We start from the raw sequence: 24169 nt of genomic DNA on the forward strand, positions 1-24169 counted from the left end.
TTTAAATACTTAAAGACTTAAATTTTTACCATTGTTCTAGTTCGTTTTTATAGCATAAATTTATAAATTAAAAAAACTACATAAGTATAAAGACTTAAAAAATCAAATATATTAAATCGTTATAAAGTTTTGTGATCATTAAAGGTTAAATTTGTTTTTTCTTAACAAAAGGGGGAGAGATATAATATTAGTAATCAAAATAATAAAAAGTAAATTTTTGGATTACATTAAATTAAACTCTTTTAGTTGGCAGCGATGTGTTCAACTAAATCAACGACTCTAGTAGAGTAACCATATTCATTATCGTACCAAGAGACCAACTTAACGAACTTTGGAGATAATTGAATACCAGCAGCGGCATCGAAGATGGAAGAGTGAGAGTCACCTAGGAAATCTGAAGAGACAACAGCATCTTCAGTGTAACCAATGACACCATTGGACTTAGCAGCAGCAGCCTTCATAACCTTCTTGATTTCATCATAAGTAGTTTCCTTTGATAACTTAACAGTCAAATCGACAACAGAGACATCGACAGTTGGGACTCTGAAAGCCATACCAGTTAACTTACCGTTCAAAGCTGGTAGAACTTTACCGACAGCCTTAGCGGCACCAGTAGAAGATGGAATGATGTTACCGGAAGCGGTTCTACCACCTCTCCAGTCCTTGTGAGATGGACCATCGACAGTCTTTTGGGTAGCAGTCATGGAGTGAACAGTAGTCATTAAACCTTCATCGATACCGAAGGCATCGTTGATGACCTTAGCCAATGGGGCCAAACAGTTAGTGGTACAGGAGGCATTTGAGACGATAGTTTGACCAGCGTATTCGTTTTCGTTGACACCCATGACAAACATTGGGGCGGAACCAGATGGAGCAGTAATGACAACCTTCTTGGCACCAGCATCCAAATGCTTTTGAGCAGTGTCTAATTCCTTGAAGACACCAGTAGAGTCGATAGCGATATCGACCTTAGAGGCACCCCATGGCAAATTAGCTGGGTCTCTTTCTTGGTAGACGGCGATCTTGTGACCATCGATGATAATGTGCTTAGCATCGTGAGTGACTTCACCAGCATATCTACCATGAGTAGAATCGTACTTAAACATGTAAGCAGCGTAATCAGTAGAAATGAAAGGATCATTGACGGCAACAACTTCGATGTTCTTTCTGCTTAAAGCAATTCTTAGAACTAATCTACCGATTCTACCGAAACCGTTAATAGCAACTCTGACCATGATTTAAAAAGTAATTTAGTGATAAAGGGGATGATTTGGAAAGTAAACTTTTGAATGTTAGATTGATGTTCTTACACTAGAAGTTTTCTGGTGATCTTGAATTGAAAATTAATAAAAATAAAAAATAGTTGAATATAAAAAATAATGAAACTGTTAAGATTAAAGAAAGTAGTTGGGTTTATATATTAAAGAAAATTGTAATTAACAATGTGGTAAAATGAAAAAAAAGTGAGATTAGTAAGAGGAGATATAAACTATAATAACAACCACTAAATATTTGATAGGATCCCTCTTTCCTAAAGACTCAAAAGTAGTTGCAGACTATCAAAAATAAAAACTATCAAGACAGGCACCCATAATTGGATTCACTTTAAAAGTATCTATATTTTTCTCTCAAGTCAAAATGAACATTTAGTGTTGAAAAAGAAAAGTCTAGAATATATGTTATTCGGTGTTAGATGAATTAGTAGTAAGTAACATTTGTAGTTACAGTATCACATCATGATATCATATATGTAATTATCATATTTTTTTATTTTAATAGAATCCCAAAATAGGGGAACTTGAAAATTGTATGTAACAATATCTAACTGCCAGTCGTAGATGCACAGTTGGTTATATTAGCACTTTATTGAGATAGAAGTACAGGCGGATTACACGTATAATACAGCTAATAAACAAAGAGCAAGGGAGTCGAATTATGATACTCCGAGAATCTAAATAGTTAGGCTCCCCCCATGACCATGATCATGCTAGGAAACACGTATAATTCAAAAAAATTCAAGAGCAAATACGTAGCAGTTAAGTAATTTCTAATGTGTCTATTGGTCAGGTGAACTATCATTAAATCTATCTCAGCAGACCACTGAAAATGTGAAATGTGAAATAAATTAAAATAAAAACACCTCAAAGGAAAGCTTGCGTAATAAGAAAAGTTCAGTGTGAACTATCGAATGAGGTGTCTGGAGTTAATTGATAGTTTACTGTCTCCAGTGAGAGGACTAGCCCAGTTTGGCTCATTTAAGGTTTTTCCTGTGAAATTTCTGGATAATTTTCCAGAAAGTCTGCTGACGTGATGAGCTCTGTGCCACAGGGACGGCCCACAGGGAAGGAGTGGAGGAGGGAGGAGAGTCTGCTGGTTCCGCGTATCCGCGTATCCGTGTGTCTTTCCGTTTTCTGCTTTTTGTTTCTGCGGGAAACTCACAGGAGAAGAAAAAAGCAATTTTTTGGAGGGGAAGGAAGAGAGCAGATACCACTAGACCATGTGGGTGGATGGGTGTTGGCACAGAAACGTTTGCAGGACGTGGGTTGGGACTGGAAGCCCATCCTTTCACGTGATCTGAATTGTTCATCATGTCTCACGACAGTGTATCTATCTCTCTATCTCTATTCATAATAATGTATAGAAATGACACAAACGACACAAATAAGTTATGCTACAATTACTTTCGAACCAAGTTACGGGAAAATTGTAGGTATATTTAATGGCACATTAATGAAAAGTGTAAGACAGCCATGTGTACGTTCTTTTAACTTCTACTGTGAAATGTATGTAACCTTGTATCCATCTTGCTAAAATATATATATAAGAGTCGTATTATAGCATTTAGTCTGTAGTTAGATTTATATCTCTATATCGGATCATGTTTTAAAATATTATTAAGTATATGTAAAACAAAAATTATATAAACGTAACTGTACATTACCAAAATTTACAAAATAACAGTACGTTCTTTTCAATCACTGGAAATTGCAGATGCATGTGATTCTTCTAAGAAATCAAGTCTGTTATCAATATACTGACACATGCTTTTGAAATCATTCGCATTCATCTTATCTTCTAAATATTTGAATAAAGGTACTTTTGACACTCCACATAAGACTTCTTTAAAGACCTTGAAATTTTCTAATTCAATGTCATAGTTCTTTAATCTACGTAAATTAGTAAATGAACGAATATGTTTCCCATCGACAATAAGATCCTCATCCGTCCATAACGTATATGGATCAAATTTCGGTAGATTGGAATGAATGAACATGACATCCACTTCTGTTTGTTTTTGACCATCTTCAAAATATTCTTTGTAAAATGATTCAACACTATATTCAGGATCATATGCTAATCCAGCTTTGGCATATTTATTAGATATATCTGTGCGAGCTTTAACATATTTCCCATAATCTTGGATAAAATCATGTTGTAACATAGCAACACCACGATAACCCTTATCATTTGGTTGATGATATCCGTCTACACCAACATTGGTCTTCACTTGATAAAATGGTAAATCATAAAAATTTGCAGCAGCAATAAATGTCTCTTTATCACCTTCACCTGCAGCTTTTTGAGAAAAGATAGGATAATACCATGTGGGACCATTAACATTATAGTATAAAGCCAATAATACCGTAGCTAAATGTTTGGATTTATTGATTAATAATTGACCAGACTCTGTAGATACATCAGGTATTGTACCAAGGAAATCGTGGAATGGAACATCCTTCAAATCTTGTAAATTTTTGGTATATACGTGAGGTGGAGTTAAATCATCAATAGAGTTACGTATTCTTGTCTTAAAATCAATTGTTCTACCAGCAATTTGGTAATATAATGGCTGAGTGGTACGTCTCCAGAAATCTGGCCACATTACTAGGCCAGTACTTTTATATGGTTCTGCTTCAAAGATATCATCCAATGGTTTAATTGGGAAATTATCAGCATCTAATAATAATAAATTTTCAAAACTGGAAGCAATAATAGCAATTGATTTGAATTGGTACCCTTTAAATTCAAAATTATTAATCATTTCTTGAGGTAAAATATCACTAATATAAACACATTTAGCATTGTATTTTGGTAATAATTTATTACAAAATTCTGTCTCTCCTTCATCATTTGGTGGGATGAAGACTTCCACGGGTAGTGTTGTACCCAAATTCCGTAGAGTTCGAATCACCAAAAATGCCATCAGAGAGAACTTACCACCACCAACCGTAACAATCCCATCATTTTTGTAAGAATCCTTAGGTAGCACTAATTTATTTAATTGTTCAATAAAACTTGCATGAGATTTAGATAAGTTTTCAATCTCCCCAGAATCTAACTCTAGACAATCGATTAACTCAGCGAAAGACAATTTGAACCAATTTTTGTAGTCGTCTGGTCGATTACCAACATCACTGGATAGTTTACAACTATCTTTATATACACGACGACATTTCCCAGTCGGCGAATGATCTATGATACTTTGAAAGACGCTGCTATAGAATTTCAGCAAACGTTCATCCTTTACCTTCTCCTCTTTATTATGACCATCAGAATCTGCTGAAGAACTTAATGTGTCAATGTGATTCTTTAAATAATCCCTGTATTGTGATACACTGAGATTGGAATAATCGTTCCCACTGCGCACAGATTCAATTAGTGCATATACACCTAGAACACCCAGAATAACCAGTGTAATCTTTAACAACTTCCCTATTCTCTTATTAACCAACATCCTAAGTCCTTTTTGAACTTCCTTTTGCTGTTGAGAAGTAGTTCTTTGTCTCTCTCTACGATTGTTGTCTTTAAATAGAAATTGTTCAAAATTCTTTTAACCTGCAAAGCAAAAAAAAAATTAGAAAATTTCAATAAATATTAAAGACACCAAATTGATATTTAGTAAGGAGGAAGACTCATGAGTAAAGAAAAAATCAATAACAGAGAAGTAAATGTCTGCACAGGACTATTACGGGAGCTCCAAGGCCCAGTATAACAAGCCCAATAATGATCCACGAGCTCAACAACATTATCAACAACAACAGAATAGGGGCTATCAGCCGCAACAACAACAACAATACCAACAGCCCCCACAGTATTATCAACAACCACAGCAGCCCCAGTACTACCAACAGCAACCACAACAGCCAATTTATGTACAGCAACAAGCTCCTCAAAGAGGAAACGATGACTGTCTTGCAGCGTGTCTAGCGGCTATGTGTGTCTGTCTAACATTGAACGTCATCTTTTAATAATAATAATCTATATATATATATATCCCTCTATAACTTATAATATTCTCTAAATTGAATTATCATTATGCAAACTATATAAATACATAACAAGCATAATTATTATTATAATAATATTATAATATCATAAATTGTTTTAAACTATGATGTAAAGGATTGAAGGAAATGCAACTCGTGATCGTTGAATGATACCTGCGATAACTTTTGCTGGTGAATCATCAAGAAGTCAATAATTTCTTGGGAAAATACCGATGTGTCAACATTTCTTGATAGACCTTCTATTATCTTATGTAGTGTGGTATTACTCATCTGAACATTGCCACTCATTGCTGTGATCTTAATGAACCCCAAGTACGCACTGCTCTTCTCTTCGATGGAATCCACTGGATTCACAAGGTTGCACCAACGGCTCCATATAATGTCATTAGAAAATTTGCCTGTACTGAACACCTCAGGGTGTGTCATACCCATCCTACCGATTGTAATGGCGACATTTTCTAGAATGGCAAGATCGACATCTTGTAAAGTAGTGGTGAATAAATCCAAAAGAATTCCCGAAAGATCGATAATATATTGAGCTAAGTCGATACGTTCACTGATTATACCGAGAGCCCATACAGCATTTATTACACTAGGTATACCTTCTATATCATCGTTATGCATTGCTTCTATTCCTATAAATTTAAGGAATTGAGATAAATAGCCACTTAGTACTTGTGTATCAAAAAAAGTTACAATATCACCCAATAATGCAAAAACACTTTGTCTCACCTCATGAACTGGATCCTGTAGGCATTCCAACATGATTTGAAGCAAAGTTCTGTCTGTCTGCCCTGGTATTAATAATGGTTGAGCAGACTCACCGAGTGCTTGAACAATACCGTCGATAAGATCTAGTGATGTAATAGCGAAATCCTTTTCAGGTACCACTATTGTAGGATCGTTCTGTGACTTGGATTCACTTTCTACACAATGGCATAGAATTCTGTAGGCTCTCGAATAGACTTCTGGCGCCATTGGAGCAAATCTTTCACCTAGGGAAGATGCAACACAAGATAAACATTCTAATAAAGGCCATAATTCCTTGTCGTTGTCTGGTAGTGCTGACCATTTTGAAATCAAATGGGGCAAGATTACTTGCATGCTCTTGTCGTCTAATTCAACTTTCTCAGCAAAACGACCAACAGCATCGTATAATATAATTAAGTTCTTCTTTTTGTATAGAGCAAAACATTTATCAAAACTTTGGAGCAGGTCATTGTACAGTAATGTTTCAATCAATTCAGGATCACAGTTTTCTATAAATACTGCAACACTACTAATAGCAGCCTCTTGAACATCTTTCTTGTTATCTAATAATGTAGCTACAATAGGTTCCAACACTGGAATTAAAAATTCGGTGTGGTCCTGCAAAATCCAAGGAGAAAATCTACTTAGCGTCCAACATACAATTTTCCTTACCGGAGCCCATGTGTCTTTCAGTTGTTCTACTAAAAACGGTATCAGCACTGGTAATTGATCATTGAAATATTTCATACCACCCTCTGCCATGGCACCTAATGCTAAAATAGTGGCTTCGCGAACATACCATTCTTCAGATGTTAAGTGTTCTCTTAGGAAAGGGAAAGCAATTTCTATGACATCTCTTGGTAACACGTTTGTCATTGAATCTAAAGTAGCGGCAGAACATTTTCTTAAAGTCCAACCGGAGTCTACTTGTCCATCACCATCTTCGTCGTCGTCGTCATCTTCGTCGTCACTATCATCTGCCTGTGCACCGTTTTTACTCTTCTTGACAATACGAGGCGCCATTGGTCTAATGTCTTCATCCTTGTCCTCTACCAGAGCATCTGCTTCATTGTGTGTCTCAAATATGTTAATTGAATCCTTATCATACACCATATTTGCCAATAAAACAGGTACCAATTCTCCAACAAATGGTTGTAAGATATGCTTGGGGATGTGAGCACCAGTCACAAATGTATGCAAGAACTCGCATGCCTCGACTGCCACTTGTTCATTTGTAGAATTACCAATCACATGCAACATGAATTGGACTATCCCTGATAAATGCTCTATCAATTTATCTGGCCTAGTCTCCAATAATAAGGTAAAACTAATACATATTTGGGTGGTAATGGGGTCATGACTCTCAGTTTGTGCCAAATGGAACAATTTATTCAAATATTCATCAATCCTAACAATAAAATACTGAGATTGCAATTTAATAATAAAATTTATGGATTTGATACATTCAGCACGTACTTGGAAGGGTAATTGTGGAGAATCTATCGTTAAGAATAATTGTGTTACTAAAATTTCAACAGGTTGTATAAGTTGCGATTGGTTGTTGGTCCAATCTAATTGGAAGAAAGTAGCATTATCTTCTACCACTTTAGATAAAGCCTTTGCGGCATCGACACTACCGCTTGATGATAATTCCAGTAACTGTGTTAACATATTCCAACCAGTAGGGTCATCCCTATGCTGTCTGTAATAACTAGAAAATAATGCTGTAACAACAATACCTGTTACGTTTCCTACAAGTGCATTAGATCCATTCTGTAATCCTTTGACAATATTACTCTTCACATACTCGATGTTCTTTGTTGCGATATTTGATGGATCAAGAAGAGAATTCTTCAGTAGCATACCAGCTGTAGCCCTGCAATTGGCTAAATCAACTTGAGAAAATTGTTGCAACAATGTTGCGTCAGTTTCTCCCTCAATCAAGATATAACACAGGTAATTAAAAAACTCCGGTTGTGATTCAAACACTTTCAACGAATCCATTGCATTGGTTCTTACATCGTGGTCCGATGACATACAGTTCCCTAGTAACGTGGTCAATTCGGCCAGCGACCTATTATCAGCAATCCATCCTTGGTTAGACATGTCGTTAGCTCTGGTGCCCTTTTCTGGTTGTTAATTGAAGTCTGTTTCTTGACTGTTCTTTGTTTTATCGTTGGGATTTCTCTCTTAAATCTGAAAATTTTTCAATTTTTGATCATGTGCTCACGTGATCTATACGAATTTATATTCGATATTTAATGAATTCTATGAATTTTATATATGATAAATGACTAGCTATATGAATAATGTAGTGGACTATGACTGTGGTTGTAGCAATAGATCAAGATGTTGCAACATATTATCGATCTCTGCGAAGAACGGGTCATAAATGCGGGCAATTGCAGGATGTGGAGAGCCATCCTTAGTGGATGGAACCATTGACAGCTCCTCTTGAGATGTCTCTGGCGAAAGTTCTTGTGACGTTACAAGATTTGAAATAGAATTAATAGCATGTGATTGTGGTAAAAGTCGTAGTGGTGATTCTGTAGTTATGTGATCTTGGGGAGAATCATTAGTTTGGTCTGATGATGAGGATGGTGAGAATTCACCTATAGATGATATTGAATTTTCCGAGCGTGAGGTGCGCAATTTACCTTGTTTAAAGGGTACTACCGGTGCTTCAAATACCTTTGTTAGATCATCATCTTCATCTTCATTCTCATTGATCCCACTTGTGTGTTGTGTACTGGTGATAACAGTAGGGTTTAGCAGTCCCTCGATGTCATTCTGCAGAGTTTTCTCATCGTCGATCTCCGGTTGTTTTCTTGTCTTCTTGTAAACTAATGGTTGAGTATATCCAGTACTAAAGGAAACATCGCTAACAGTATCGCTGGTCTCATCGTTAAACCTTGTAGCTTCGTTACCAAAAGTATCTTCATGTTGAGGTTCTTCATCACTGTCGACATATCGGTCAGCATAACTAACAATATCATTGAACGACACAGACTTACTGCTCTTATTGTAACCTTCCAAATGAAGTTTATTTTTTTCATCCAGTCGTGACGATGATGACAAGTTCTCATTTTTCCAACAGTTGAGTCTTGCTAGTCTCTCAGGAAATGTTTCAAGAATCTCAGCTGGTGCAAAACCAATTCTATTGTCCCGGCATCGTTTAACTAACCACCAATAAGAGTCCTGATCATTTAACAAGAGGCATGCTTCATCTTGTTCTAAGGGACAATGCGAGGTGTCGGGTCCATTAAAAGCGTACAACGCGTACAACTTATCTGGGTCTAGCTCTTGGGGTGGTGCCAAAGGTTGGAATTCTTCTCCATCTTCATCATCTACATCATCATTATGATCTTCTCCATCTTCTTCATCCTCGTCATCATCGGAAAATTCCAATGAAGGTTCTTCTTGTTCTAGTTTACTTCGTATTTCAGTTCGAGCCTCATTTAAGGACGTATCTGTAGACGATATTGTACCACCTCGTAACTCCATCATTCGTTGTTCCAGATTATCCTCAAATTCACTATCAGAGTAATCCATATCATGCTGTGGCTCCTCAGGTGCAATCATATTAGTATTTGCCGTTACTACCACACTTCCACTTTCCTCTGATTTTATAACAGGTCTCACAACATCGCTAAAATCCTCCACTAGCATTGGATCATGCAGTATTTGTCTCTTATCACTCGACAGAGCAGCAATACTTGTTGCTTCGCTCATCTTTGGTTCCCTTTTCCCTTATCTTTTCTTCTTGGTTTGCATCTAAATATTCATTTATTTTATTATATAATTTATTTAATACCATCGCGAATTTATAAAAAAATTTCACTTTCGACGAATCAAAGCACAACCCAATTTCATGCATTCCCACCGAGGGGAATGAAAAGGAAAGTGAAAGAAGGAGTTATTACTTATAATGGGTATGCCAGCGGTATGTCTGTGAGGGTGGTGGCACACCTTTACGATTAGTTGTCTGTTGATCAAGCTCAAGGGCTTGCTTCTCCAGAATTTTTTCAATGTTTCGCAGTTCTTGCTCGTAATCCAGTAAATTACGCTCAAACTTCTCTAATTGCAAAGCTTTACGTGAGGTACGTACCTGAATATCCTGTAACAACTCGAAGGTAGATGCTCTCTCAGTTAAATCAGTTCTAATCATACTCTTGACAATACTGGCTAGACCTGCGGAATAGTAATCAGGTAACTCGCTGTCAACTTTACCCATTTTGATCTTATTTTGCAACTCAACGTAATTCTTAGCTTGAAATGGTGGGCGTAAAGTACACATCTCATATACAATACAGCCTAGAGACCACACATCACTGAGTGGAGAATATGGTTGGTCCATTAATACTTCAGGAGACATGTAGTATGGTGTCCCTACGTATGTGGTAGCAAACTGAGTAGAATTTCCCAGGGCCTTAGCCAGTCCAAAATCACCCAGTTTTATTGTTCCTACAGAGCCACTACTCCCACTACTAGTCAAGAACACATTCCCTGGTTTTAGATCTCTGTGTATCACGACATTACGAGGGTGACTACTAGGTGGACGCATCCTATCATAGATAGTGACCAATTGAGCAGGATCTTCACCATAGTGACAACGATACAACGCCATCAATAGTTGTGCTAAAATCGCCCAAATCGTTTGCTCGGGCATATATTTATGTTCTTCTTTATAATGAACAATTAATTTTTGTAAATCCCCTTTCGAGCAATATTCCATGTATAGGTACAATACTTGTCCTTGTTCATCAAAATCCCACGAGTGGAATTTCACTATGTTCTCATGATTTAATTGTGATAAGATACGACACTCTGCTATCAGTTGTTGTCTCTCCTTTTGGTTCATGTGACCATATTTGATCTCCTTCCGGACCATCAATGTCTTGGTCGGTAAATGCACTACCTTTCGCACCGACCCAAATGACCCACGACCGATCTCCTCCAATACTTCATACTCGCCATCGTGGTCCTGTCTCCGTTGCATCCTCTAGAGTTAGTTCCTTTCACAGTTGTTTATACCTACCCTTGTTTATTTCATAAAAATTTTACTGAACTTTTTAAATGTCTGTAGATTTTGGTTTGTTTGTCTTATCTTGTTTTGTTTTTTCTCGATTTGGAAATAAAAGCGATGACCTTAGAATTTGGAAAATTTCAGATCAGGATGATGAAATCAGCGATCTCAAGTCATTGCAAAGCTGAATAAGTAGCACCGAGTCTCCTCCTACTTGTCTTTGGTGCGCAGTTGTACCTTGAGATTTCCAGTTGCTGTTGAGAAATTTAACAACCGGTACCAGGACATCGTGAACTGCAGAATCCGAGTGATCCCCATGCAAGAATAGTACTTTCAATAGCTTCAACAGATCCAGTTGGATAAGAATACTACTCTCGTATGTTTCGAAAAACACTTGGATACGCTTTAAAAATGACCCCTGGCATAAAATATCCTTGCAGAATGTGTCATAAGGTTGAAGCGAGCACAGTTTAGTATATCTATTTACAAACGCGCTGAAATCTATATCTTCTGGGTCAAATTCATAAAATACTCGCCCTAGGATCCCACTTGTCTTGAGTAGAAGTGCCATTTCTTTACGTGTAGAGCCTTTAAGTAATGATCCATTCCTTTGTAAGATATTTAAGATGATTTCTATGCCTAGAGAACTGAATTTGTTTAATTTCATAAACGATGCTACGATTTGGAAGAAAAGAGCTTCATGGTTTGCTTTATCTGGTAACGTTTTTTTACGTGATATTTCCACAAGTAGCATGAGCCATTGTCTTAATATAGATACCAACGATTTTCTTGTTGCCTGGTTATGACTTGATTTATATTGATCCAATAAAGAATCTAATAATTGAAATAATAATGGACTAGAGTACAATAAACTGAGAAACCCAGGATCTAAATGTGATGCATTGTAACAAACTTTCGTAAAATACTTCCAAACATGGATATTTGACACTTTTATTAGTGTATTTTCATGACCGAGGATTCCTAAGAGCCACTTTTGGGTTCCAACAGGTAACGCCAAGGCAGATATCGAGTCATTGATACTAGAGTTTCTATATTCATGTGTTTGAAAAGTTGTTAAATATGTTTGTTTGATAGGAGATCCATTATTACTGTTTGATTGCGCAGATCTTATCATATTTCCACTGGGAGTTCTATCTACTGAATGATAAGGGGTATTGGTATCGTCTGGCACTGATTCATCGCTGTAAGGTGTCTGTAACATCAACGTCATTGACTTCAATACAATATACATGCAATGTAAATTTAATGAATCTAATCTGGAATATTGGTCAATAATCTTTGGTAATATCGTTTGTAATGTCCAGTGGGAATGTTCTGCATTAACTCTATTGTCCCATGAGGATAATTTAATTAATATTGATTGAGCTCTTTTGTCGCCAGATAATTCTTTTACCAATAATGCAACATCTAAGTTGGTAACACACCAATTATACCAAAATTTGATAGATGTTACATCAAGATAACGATACACGAGTTCTAAATAAACGCATGGATTAGAGTTGTAATTCTGTATGTGATTCATTATCCCGCATTGAAACATAAATTGATATCCAGACAGAGACTTAGATGTCTCCATTAAGAAGCATTTAGATATCAATTGTTCATTATCAAAAGCCTTGATCAATCCCCCGTAATTGATAAACTGATTTTTAACTTTAGACTCATTTGATTTAATATCATATTCAAATAATCGAATCATTGTTTCTGTTTTCTCATCTATGATACATTCGTTTCTAAGTAAAAGAAATAAGCATTCAACAATATCACTAGTTTTACAATCGTTAAATATCAATGGTAGCTTTTCTTTCGCTAATATTCCACCAGATCGTATCTTTTCAAGATAATAATATCCACTGGCCGGTAATTCATCCTCTAATTCATTTATATCTTTATTAAGTTCATCAAATATATCACTATCACCTGAAACGTATCTACCTAACTTTACAGGTGACCTAGTTGGCGATCTATGGAGCTGTATGGCACCTGGTCTTCCAGGTGACGATGTCCTAGATATGTAGATATCGCTATTTGAAGCTCTCTTCGCAACAAAATTTGTCAAACTGTTCTTTGGTGTGTTTGTAGACTCTGTAAAATCAGAATCCCAATCTTGATCCATATCTGTATCATTTTCTTGAAACTTTGACAGTTTCCTCTCTTTAGAGACTTTTGGGCCAACATTTCTTATGTCCCGTAACCATGGGTGTTTTAGTAACTGTGCCGCTGTGGGTCTTCTATACATTGATTTATGGAAGCACTGCTTCAGGAAATGTTTGCATTTATCCGGTAGTGAGTCTGGAGGATAATATTTATCGTTTTCTATGGCATAGTAGATATTGATATCAATCAGATTATGAAATGGAGGATTCCCGGTCATTAACTCCACCACTGTAGCCCCTAGGGACCATATATCACTCAGTGTTGAAGCACCTTTGTTCGTAATTATTTCGGGTGCCATCCAATTTAAAGACCCAGCTAGTGTCATCGCAGTATTGTTTACCATTGTCGAAACCCCAAAATCGGCCAATTTCACAACATTGTTAGCGTCTAAGAGGAGATTTGCAGCCTTAATATCTCTGTGTATGACACCTTGTTCATGTAGATAGTTCAAACCGTGTAAAGTTTGTTTAATGTATATAGTAGTTTCGTTCTCTTCTAATCTTTTATTAGGCCTCTTAGCAAAAAGACTCTTCAAGGAACCATGTGAAGCATACTCAAGTATAATGTAGAGATTTGATGATTTCTGGATAAAACCATGATATTTAACAATGTTGATATGGTTCAAATTCTTCAACAAATCGATTTCGATCATAATTTCACTTAATTCCTCATCGTTATCGTAATTAATCTCCTTGATAGCCACAGTTTGTTTACTCTTTTTGTTGACAGCCCTATATACAACCCCATATGAGCCTTTACCAACTACTTGTTTTAATTGGTATTGAACAGAAGGTGATCGTGATGGTAGTGAATCATTAGTTTTCGGGTCCCTCATCTCGTGGGCCTGGTGATCTCCTTTTGGGATGTCTGAAGAATTAACTTCTCCATTCCCTTCAATTTCAGTTTTAGACATCTGCAACTATGATGTTACGGTTACTTCCACTTTTAATAGATAAGCTTTTGAACTTTTGGTCTTCTTCGAGAGATGAGCGAAATCAAGTTTATTGTTTATTATATCTTATATGTAAAATATATTCAATGTTGAAAAATTCTTATTTTTACATCAACTGTTAAAGAACAATGAAAAGAGAAGAAGACGAAAGATAAAAGTGAACAGTTTGGGATCTAAATCCAAGATTAATTGATTCATCTAGATTGTTTGGGTAAAGAAGAATACTATTATAACATATTTTCCAGGAAATTTTATTTTTAGAAACCTCTGAGTCTATTGATATACACGAAATCAGAAAATAAAACCATGGTTGACGAGGTAGCTACTGCTGAAAGAACTAAATCCAAAATAGTCAGCAAACCTCTGTTGAAATTAAAGTTGCTAGACGTACTGAGAAAAGGTAGTTACGAAGAGTTACTGCAACTGGTGAAGACTCAATTCGTTCCTGTCGATGATGCTAATGTCATTCAAGTAACTAGGTTGATTCTACACTATGCCATTCAAGTAGCACCATTCCCATTGATTAAGGAGATTGTCACTAAAAATATTGATCCGTCATTGGACGTTGCACCTGCAGATAAACTTCCATTACGTATTGATATAAACGAACAAGATAATAATGGGAACACGCCATTACACTTGGCCGCTTATCAGTCAAGAACTGATGTTGCATCTCTGCTAATGGATCAACCATCCGTTAATGATTGTATTACAAACGATATCAATTTGCAACCCTTCGAATTGTGCAGAAATATCAACGTGGCACAATTAATGCAATACAAGAGGTCCCAGTATATAGCTGAAATTGCTACTGAGTTTAGAACCGCGTTTAATAATAGAGATTTCCAACATTTAGAATCGATTTTAAATAATCAGAGAAATTTCCAGTTATTAGATATTAATGGGATGGATCCACAGACAGGTGATACGGTCTTACACGAATTTGTGAAGAAAAGGGATGTCATGATGTGTAGATGGTTGCTCGAACATGGAGCCGATCCTTTTAAGAGAGACTCTAAGGGTAGATTGCCGGTCGATTTAGTGAAAAATACAGCTGGTAATTCTGCGGTTGCCACGTCAACTACAGATCCGACTTTAGATGTATCTGTTGCTACTGGAATTAATGGAGCTGCTGATGTATCTAATGCAACAACACAACTAGCAATTGATATGGAATTAAAAAAAATGCTGGATAAATCTGCAACAGAGCAATCGGTTATCAATATTGATAACTCAAACCACAAGCCCGAGAAATTAGTTAACAATAGATTAACTGCTGCACCAACTTACAAAGGTTACTTAAAGAAGTGGACTAATTTTGCTCAAGGCTACAAGTTGCGTTATTTCATTCTAAGTGGTGACGGTAAATTGTCGTACTATATTGATCAAGATGATACGCAAAATGTGTGTCGTGGTTCATTGTACGTCTCTAACTGTTACATCCATCTAGATTCATCAGAGAAATTGAAGTTTGAAATAATAGGTGGTGGTACAAATGAGACGATTAGATGGCATTTGAAAGGTAATCATCCGATTGAGACAAATAGATGGGTTTGGGCTATCCAGGGTGCAATCAGATATGCAAAGGATAGACATAAGGGTTTGGTACCACCTCCAGCGGTACCGAAGTTCAATCAACAATCTGAGGATACAATGAATTTACCAATGAAGCTTTCAGTTAACGACCACATTAACATCACAGCAGATGATATGAATGATTTGGCATCAATTAAGACGGGAAGAACTGATATTTCAATTAATACTACCAAATATGACAGGGAGTCTCATATGGCATCAACACTGACTGCTCCAGCAGGAGAAGATTTGAATAATCCACCGTCATTAGAAGCAGAGCTCACAAAAAAGAAATTTGAGGATGAAATTGAGATTGATGAGGATGAAGAAGAAGAAGATGAAGACGAAAACAATAGGATGTATGATATTGCCACTAACAATGGTGTTGATGTCCAATTAACCTATGGTCCATACTCTCAAAAATTACATTTCCTGAAGAGATCTATTGCCATCGAACTTTCTTCATTGGGAGAACTGCTAGGTGATCCGTCACTAAGGGAGAATCACGACTCTAAGGTGATAGTTGGCGAAATTATCGAGACCGTTAACAAATCGATTAACACCATGAATGCCAATTTCGAGCAATTAAATGACTTCACTGAAAAGAGGGATAAGAGATTAATTAATATGTTAAGGAAACAGTACGATGTCAATAATGTATGGATGCAATCGATGAAAGAATTGGAATTAGAGTTGATAGAGAAGGACACGAGATTGCACGGGCTAGAAGATGAAAGAAAACAACTACGTAAAGTTTTGGAACAGGCTACCACCAATGGAGGAATTCAAGTTGACACTGTAAATCATGACAATGATAATAATACCCAGAATTCGATAAATAAGGATGATAGCGCCATGCAACAACTAGTCGAATTAATCAACCACAGAGATGATGATGATGGAATTGTGGATGATTCGGATGTAGACGAATTCTTTGATGCAGAAGAGATGGATTCAGCAAACGAAGAAGAAGCTGAAGCTGAGAATTCAGGCACCGATTCCAAGAAACAGGTCGAAGAAGTTGTAGCAGGTAATCAAAGCGATACAACCAGTGAGATCGTTGACTATGACAGGGCTTTACCTGTGATTACTACTGCACAAACTGAAAAGCAAGACGGCATAGACGGTGATAAATCGTTCAATGGTTATGAAAATGGACCAAGAACATGTATCAAACTGGATGCTGACAACAGACCATCTGTTAGTCTATGGGGTGTTCTAAAATCTATGGTGGGTAAGGATCTGACAAAAATTGCATTACCTGTGTCTTTTAATGAACCATCATCAATGTTACAGAGAGTTTCTGAGGATTATGAGTATGGTTATTTATTGACTCACGCATCGACAATTGCAGACTCGGCATTAAGAATGCTGTATGTAGCTGTATTCACCGCAGCACCGTACGCCTCCACAATTAATCGTGTTGCTAAACCATTCAATCCATTATTGGGTGAAACGTTCGAGTTCACAGACAAGACTCAAGAGTTTCGTTTTGTTACCGAGCAAGTATCGCATCATCCACCTATTTGTGCTACAATGGGGGAATCGCCCCGTTGGGATTTCTACGGTGAATCACACGTTGATTCTAAATTTAATGGTCGTTCATTCAATATTAAACATTTAGGTAAATGGTTTGTCCACATGAGACCAGATGACAAGGATTCCCCTGAAGAGGAGGTGTACAGTTTCATGAAACCTGATAACTCTGTCATTGGTATCCTTGTAGGCAAACCAGAAGTTGATAACGTCGGTTCTACAAGAATCGACAACCATACCACAGGGGATTACTGTATGTTGTATTATAAAGCTCGTGGATGGACAATGGCAGGTGCGTATGAAGTTCGTGGTGAGATATTTGATAAGGATGGTAAAAAGCGCTGGGTACTTGGAGGTCACTGGAACGATGCAATCTACGCAAAGAAATGTGTGTCCTCCGATGATAATGATACTTCATCTGCTGAATTCCCCGTGGAGACGACTATCACAGGAACAAATGGAACAAATGGACCAAATGAACCTCGTTATGATGGTTCAAAATTCCTTGTTTGGAAGGCCAACAAAAGACAAACTGGAGTTCCATTCAATTTAACTCGTTATGCGATCCAACTAAATGACGACAATGAACAACTATTACAATGGGCAGCACCTACTGATTCTCGTCGTAGACCAGATCAACGTGCCATGGAAGAAGGTCGTTATGATGATGCAGCAGATGAAAAATACAGATTAGAGGAGAAACAGAGAGCTATTAGAAAACTAAGAGAACAAGAAGAAAGTGAAGTACCATCATGGACGCCCAAGTGGTTTACCAGGGATGTTCATCCAACTACTGGGGACTCCTACTGGCATTTCACAGGTGATTACTGGAAGAACAGAGAAACTCACAACTGGGAGATCTGTGATGATATCTACTAATTAGAGCGTCTTTTATCTTTATCTTCTTTTTATGATGATTATTATAATTTAAGTATATATATACCTACAGCCTTTCTGTAACTTAACTTAACTACGTGAAATGCATAATATTAGCCGACCGCTAAGCGAATGTTCCTACAAGCAATGGAAATTTTTCAATGGCCTGATGTACCCAAAAGTTATACAACCTTTGACCTCTATAAAAGGAAGCAATAGAAACCTCTAAAATGGTTCGATGCCAGAAATGTTGACAAATAGATGACCATAATACTACAGTAGTGACGATGCCATATTCAACTATTACTATCAATAATCCGCCACCTTATTTGACGCTAAGCAGCTCGGAACATTTACCAACTGTGCTAACTGTTGCTGGGAGTGATTCCAGTGGTGGTGCCGGTATCGAGGCAGATATCAAGACAATTACTGCTCATAGATGTTACGCCCAGACGTGTATCACGGCGTTGACTGTTCAGACTCCTGTCTCGGTGTTTGATGTGCAATTGACTCCGAAGAAGATCGTCAGTGGTATTCTCGAGGCCAACCTTAGAGACATGAAATGTGACGTTATTAAGACCGGTATGCTTACAATGGATGCAATTGCTGCATTGTATGATAGAATAAATACTATTTCTGTCGTAGAAAGACCTTTATTGGTCGTCGATCCTGTCCTAGTGGCCACATCTGGATCTCCATTAGCTGGTGATGAGTTAGTTGCTGAAATCAAAGAAAAAATTACTCCTTTTGCAACTATTTTGACACCAAATATTCCGGAGTCATTCAAATTAATTGGTGAAGAACGTACCATTGATTCACTAGACGCATTATACAAGCTAGCTATGGACGTTAGAGATGCTTGTCACTGTACTAACGTCTTAATTAAAGGTGGTCATATTCCATGGAATGGACAACACCAAGGTGATAATCACCGATATATTACCGATGTATTACTTCTTGGCGAATCTGATAAGTTCATTGTCTATAAAGGCCATTACTCAGAAACTACGCATACTCACGGTACTGGTTGCACTTTAGGGTCCGCCATTGCATCCAACTTGGCCCGTGGTTATTCTTTGGCTCAATCTGTCTATGGTGGTATTGAATATGTACAGAATGCAGTTGCTGTCGGTTGCGAAGTAACTAAAGATATAGTGAAAGAAAATGGTCCAATCAACCATGTCTACGCTGTCGAGATACCATTAGAGAAAATGCTTACAGATGAATGTTTCAGTGCCACTGAAGTGATTTCACCAAAGATAGATAGCGTAATTCCAAAGGATATGCCTTTAATGAAACAAAATTTCTCAGAATATTTACAAAACCATCCAAAAGTTAAACCTCATTGGGATTCTTATATTAAACATGATTTCGTTAGACAAATTGCAAATGGGACTCTAGCCAAAGAAAAATTTCAATATTTTGTTGAACAAGATTATTCTTATTTGGTTGATTACGGTAGGGTTCATTGTATTGTAGCCTCGAAAATTCCTACATTGGATGATATGGAAAAAGAATTGATGATGGTTGCTGGTGTTAGAAACGAGATGGATAACCACAAGAAAAGACTTCGTGAAGAATTTGGAGTCAAGGATGATTCATATTTTGAACAAATTACTAGAGGTCCTGCTTTGAAGGCATATTCACGTTACTTCAACGATGTTGCCCTAAGAGGCAACTGGCAAGAATTGATCTCTGCTTTGACACCATGTCTAATGGGGTATGGTTATGCATTATACCATGTTGAAGGCAATATCACCACTACTGATCCAGTATATTTGGATTGGTTAGCTGTTTATTCTTCTGAAGAATATCGTCATCATATGGCTGAAGGTGAAAGATTGATGCAACATGTGTTACAAACATACCCATTGGAGAGTCTTGACACTTTGATTGACATTTATGCTGATGTTTGTGAACTTGAGACGCAGTTTTGGGACGCCGCTTTGAATTATACGAGAAACCAATAAATAACATTTTAGGTACAAAGATTGATAGAATCACTTATACTTTTTATTTAATTAAAAGCTATAATATGTTGAGAGTGGGTTATGATCGTTTATAATATAGATATTTTATATTAAAAAAGGAATTACTTTGATATAATTTAGTTAATTTTTATATTTAGTTGGTTTTGTAGCTAATGGGGTAGTTTGTGGCTGGACCTTCTCTCGTAAACAAAAAGATAAAAGTGATAAAGATTAATCCTTTCCTTCACTAAGTATGTTGGTAACCAACAGAATATCTAGTCAATAACCTACGACATCTTCAATCGCAACAGGTATGTAGAAAAAAAACACAGTATATTAGAAAGGTATATCCTTTATATCTTAAATTATCCATAAACGAAACTTCTAAATAAACTGATTGAATAAATTAATATACAAAGCCCCTAAATATTCGGAACTCTAAAAAATCATACCAACGTTACTAATAAAGTTATATATTATATTTTGATTTAAAAAAGGATTCAATTATATAAGTATATACTTAAACGTCGAGAATTTTGTTTCATTAATCATTTCTATCACTGGTCATAAAAAAAATAGCGTGAGAAGAGAATCGAGGTAGGTACAACGGTACTATGGGTTCTTCTCAAATCCTTCCTTACGCACCTTAGCTGCATTGATCTTAGCAGACTCCGGATCCAAGTAAAAGCTCTTGATAAAACTTAGATCGCTTTTGTCAAATTCAATGACCAAAGGAATACCATTAGGAATATCAACATTTTTGATATCTTGATCGGTAATATCTTCAATGATTTTTAACAATGATCTCACCGAAGAACCATGACCGACAATAATACATGAATTCAAATTGTATTCTTTAGCTGCTCTCAATACAATACCGTCATAGAAGGGTCTGATTCTAGTGACAACTTCTGCTAAGGACTCACTAATTGGTAATGTTTCGCCAGCAGCATCCTCAGTGGCATATTTAACTGTTCTGTTAGGTTCCTTAAACTCATATCCAGTTGCAGCCCCTTTTTCATTAGGTTGAACCATCTCAAGTGATAAATCAACTAGAGGTGGTTTCCCACGGTAATCCCTTCTAATACGCATATACTCCTCGTCACCAACATCCTTCAGGACGTTTGGCTTTCGCTGACCTTGCCAAGCACCATAATGACGTTCATTCAGTCTCCAGGTCTGTAAGACAGGTAATTGACCCTTGACTAACGCTTCCTGTGGCAATTCAATTTTCTTTAAAGCGTGTACGTCACCACTGATCACTGAGAAATTACCCTTTAAGGCCAATTCGTCCATTATCACCTCCATAGTTTGTTGCGTACGAACCAAACGAGATGTATACCCGATCTGAGGCAATGTTTCTTCATTAGCTTCACAATATTGTTTAATTAATTGAGCAGAATTACGTGCCTGCTGTTTACCTTTTTCTGTAAGTTTTGCATCAATCCACCCACAAAAGATGTTTTCATGGTTCAGTTCACTTTGTCCATGTCTCAGGACAAATATTTTAAAGGTTTCCTGTTGAGAAGTCATTAACTGTATACACTTATTTGTACTTTTTTTGCTCTTTTCCTTGTGAGTGTTCCTGTTGCAAGTTCTCTTTTAATTGTCTCTTCTTATATAATCTGATTCTTCAATTTCGGGGCAAAATTTTTCAGATATCCGTATGACTAGCTACCAAAGAAACTGCCGCATGAGACAACTGAGTGATTAAGGAACCTTTGAGAATAATAAGAAATAGAAATATAATGAACAACCCTGCTATTTTTAATTATATACATATATGTGTTAGTATACGAAGAGAGAAGAAAAGTAAAAAGTAAATAAGTATGAAAATTATATGTATAGATTGCGATATATAGAAAAGCTAGGCTTGACGTTCCAAGAAGGATTGGATCATACCCATTACAGTCTCTGGATACTCGTGGACGGTGACAGTGTCTGTGTCAGTATTCAGAGCAGTGTTAGCTTGGATGAATTGACGACGAGGTAATCTCTTAGAAATTACCAGATCTCTTAAGACTGCAAGTTCCTGTGGTACAGTGGATCTGTCGATATAATATTCGGAACCACGTTTGACGTCGGCAGAACATTTGTAAACGTGCAAGTGTAACAAGTAATCACGGACACACTCTAGACCTTCATTTTCGATTATGGATCTGTCTAGATTGATCTGAAGATCATCGTCACCAATTTTGTCAATTTTTAAGAACTTGTCGTTAGTACAGTGCATTAAGAAAGTTTTCATAATGGAGAATCTAGCTTGCATATGTGGTTGACCCCATTTCCCAGTCTTTGGGTCCCAGAACTCCAAGGCCATTAGACCAGCTCTTGCCATTTGCAAATAACCTGCGTAGATAACATTATCTTGGTCCTCTTTAGTTTTGAATCCAAATATTTCAAGTAATTTACGGTTCGTGATTAAGAACATGGCGACAACTTCTGCACGGGTCTCTTCAAAAGCACCAGCTAGGGAACCAAATAGAGACCCCCAGGTCTCACCTTGTTTGTAATAAGTTGTTACTGGTTGACCATCTAAACCCAATGGAGGATTGGTGTGATCAAAGTTGAATTCGTCTGGACCAGTTTGTAATAAAAGCTTCCCTGATCCATGACCTAATAATTCATGAATACCCACTTGTACTTCAAAGGAATCTGATTGATATTTTTGAAACAAATCCAAATCATCTTGTCTTATGAATGATGGGGGGTGGTTTGAAGAACTCTTAGCCGAAGCACTTAGAATATTCCCAAGGGAAACGTTCTTAAACCCAATAGTCAATCTAACGTCATCATAATTTGGAATGTTGATCCCTGCTGGGATACCTGACCCTGTGAAGGTCAAGACTTCCAAAGATGTAAAATCAGGAGGATTGAATTTTTCTTTTTCAAAGGAACGATCCCAAGGTAATAACGCAATAAATTCTTGAGCATTTTGAACCATTGTGGCAAATTTGGCAGTTCTCTCTTTATTTTGAACTGCAACCAATGATTCAAATTCACCAATGATTCCAGAAGGTTCTCTATAGGTTTCAATAAATCCAATATTAGTCTCAATGATAGGTGATATATCTTTTACCCATAATTTTTGAGCTTCCTTATGTTCCAAACCAGAACCAGTCTTAAAATGAGCAATGTAATGATCCAACATATTTGCTTGGGTCTCATTAGCAGCGAATTGTTTTGCAGAAGATAAGTACTCACAAATCTTTTCCATTTCCTGAGAGTGGTCTCCAAATTTGAAGGTAACTTGAGTATGATGGATGTCACTCAATGTAATCACACCATGAGGGTACTCAGAAACTGGTAGTTTATTTGTCACAGTCTCTGATGCCACCAGGACTTCAAATCTATGAGAAGCCAATTTTTTGATACGTGTATTCTCTGGTAAGATCTTATACTTCGCAAATAATTCTTGTTTCAACAATTTCATATCCTCTAAAGAGACGGGCTCTCCAATATAGTAGGAAGACAGGTGTCCCTCTGAGGGGAATCCTAGTAATGCAATATCTTCATTGACTTTATACATCCCATCTTCAATCAACTTACGTACTGTTAATTGGTGTTCAACTTTAGAAAATTGATCAATTGATCCCTCAAGATCGATACCAGCGAGTTTGCCTAGTTCATAAACATAATTGATTGAGCAAGCAGGGATGAATTTTGAATCTCCAAAGGATTTATAATTCCCTAAATTGGATAAAAATTGAGAGACATAATCCAAATATAATTGAGATTCACCAGGGTATACCCCGCTCACACCTCTGTGTAATGCTAAAACTAAGTCAAATATAGGTTCACTCTCTTGAGAGACTTGTCTTAAGACGATTCTTGTCCCGGCATGGGAAGCGCTGGCCATGAAATGAGCATATTTCTGTTCTTTTTGGGTCAAAGTTGGAAAATACGTATCCGCAAGGGATAGCATTGTAAGTGGAGCCTCGTGATCAGCCTCGTACATCGTTCAATTGTTGTTGTTGTTGTTGTTGTTATGATCTCGAACTCTGTTTTGCCACTGCCA

The 24169-nt window shown here is 36.9% G+C and overlaps 11 protein-coding genes across 11 annotated transcripts; 3 read left to right on the forward strand and 8 right to left on the reverse strand.

Moving 5' to 3' along the window:
* Window positions 1–242: 242 nt before the first annotated feature.
* KABA2_13S04928 (type I glyceraldehyde-3-phosphate dehydrogenase) lies at window positions 243–1235 on the reverse strand (the record flags this gene model as incomplete). Its single annotated transcript, XM_041553092.1, has 1 exon — window positions 243–1235. The coding sequence occupies one exon, from the start codon at window positions 1233–1235 to the stop codon at window positions 243–245; it is 993 nt and encodes a 330-aa protein (XP_041409026.1).
* A 1736-nt stretch (window positions 1236–2971) lies between these two features.
* MNN2 (alpha-1,2-mannosyltransferase MNN2) lies at window positions 2972–4735 on the reverse strand (the record flags this gene model as incomplete). Its single annotated transcript, XM_041553093.1, has 1 exon — window positions 2972–4735. The coding sequence occupies one exon, from the start codon at window positions 4733–4735 to the stop codon at window positions 2972–2974; it is 1764 nt and encodes a 587-aa protein (XP_041409027.1).
* Window positions 4736–4949: 214 nt separating this feature from the next.
* Window positions 4950–5249, forward strand: KABA2_13S04972 (uncharacterized protein; the record flags this gene model as incomplete). Its single annotated transcript, XM_041553094.1, has 1 exon — window positions 4950–5249. One exon carries the CDS (start codon window positions 4950–4952, stop codon window positions 5247–5249), a length of 300 nt encoding a protein of 99 aa, XP_041409028.1.
* Window positions 5250–5390: 141 nt separating this feature from the next.
* Window positions 5391–8144, reverse strand: KAP104 (Kap104p; the record flags this gene model as incomplete). The annotated part of the gene is made up of 1 exon (XM_041553095.1): window positions 5391–8144. The coding sequence occupies one exon, from the start codon at window positions 8142–8144 to the stop codon at window positions 5391–5393; it is 2754 nt and encodes a 917-aa protein (XP_041409029.1).
* Window positions 8145–8357: 213 nt separating this feature from the next.
* BUD14 (protein phosphatase regulator BUD14) lies at window positions 8358–9770 on the reverse strand (the record flags this gene model as incomplete). The annotated part of the gene is made up of 1 exon (XM_041553096.1): window positions 8358–9770. The coding sequence occupies one exon, from the start codon at window positions 9768–9770 to the stop codon at window positions 8358–8360; it is 1413 nt and encodes a 470-aa protein (XP_041409030.1).
* Window positions 9771–9957: 187 nt separating this feature from the next.
* Window positions 9958–11037, reverse strand: KIN3 (serine/threonine protein kinase KIN3; the record flags this gene model as incomplete). Its single annotated transcript, XM_041553097.1, has 1 exon — window positions 9958–11037. One exon carries the CDS (start codon window positions 11035–11037, stop codon window positions 9958–9960), a length of 1080 nt encoding a protein of 359 aa, XP_041409031.1.
* A 172-nt stretch (window positions 11038–11209) lies between these two features.
* CDC15 (serine/threonine protein kinase CDC15) lies at window positions 11210–14155 on the reverse strand (the record flags this gene model as incomplete). Its single annotated transcript, XM_041553098.1, has 1 exon — window positions 11210–14155. The coding sequence occupies one exon, from the start codon at window positions 14153–14155 to the stop codon at window positions 11210–11212; it is 2946 nt and encodes a 981-aa protein (XP_041409032.1).
* Window positions 14156–14500: 345 nt separating this feature from the next.
* On the forward strand, window positions 14501–18184 carry KABA2_13S05082 (uncharacterized protein; the record flags this gene model as incomplete). The annotated part of the gene is made up of 1 exon (XM_041553099.1): window positions 14501–18184. One exon carries the CDS (start codon window positions 14501–14503, stop codon window positions 18182–18184), a length of 3684 nt encoding a protein of 1227 aa, XP_041409033.1.
* Window positions 18185–18468: 284 nt separating this feature from the next.
* On the forward strand, window positions 18469–20151 carry THI20 (trifunctional hydroxymethylpyrimidine kinase/phosphomethylpyrimidine kinase/thiaminase; the record flags this gene model as incomplete). Its single annotated transcript, XM_041553100.1, has 1 exon — window positions 18469–20151. The coding sequence occupies one exon, from the start codon at window positions 18469–18471 to the stop codon at window positions 20149–20151; it is 1683 nt and encodes a 560-aa protein (XP_041409034.1).
* Window positions 20152–20763: 612 nt separating this feature from the next.
* On the reverse strand, window positions 20764–21684 carry GPM3 (phosphoglycerate mutase family protein GPM3; the record flags this gene model as incomplete). Its single annotated transcript, XM_041553101.1, has 1 exon — window positions 20764–21684. The coding sequence occupies one exon, from the start codon at window positions 21682–21684 to the stop codon at window positions 20764–20766; it is 921 nt and encodes a 306-aa protein (XP_041409035.1).
* Window positions 21685–22018: 334 nt separating this feature from the next.
* Window positions 22019–24109, reverse strand: KABA2_13S05148 (dipeptidyl-peptidase III; the record flags this gene model as incomplete). Its single annotated transcript, XM_041553102.1, has 1 exon — window positions 22019–24109. One exon carries the CDS (start codon window positions 24107–24109, stop codon window positions 22019–22021), a length of 2091 nt encoding a protein of 696 aa, XP_041409036.1.
* Window positions 24110–24169: the final 60 nt, after the last annotated feature.

Source organism: Maudiozyma barnettii (assembly GCF_903064755.1).
Source record: "Maudiozyma barnettii strain CLIB 1767 genome assembly, contig: KABA2_13, whole genome shotgun sequence".
Classification (NCBI taxonomy): domain Eukaryota; kingdom Fungi; phylum Ascomycota; class Saccharomycetes; order Saccharomycetales; family Saccharomycetaceae; genus Maudiozyma; species Maudiozyma barnettii.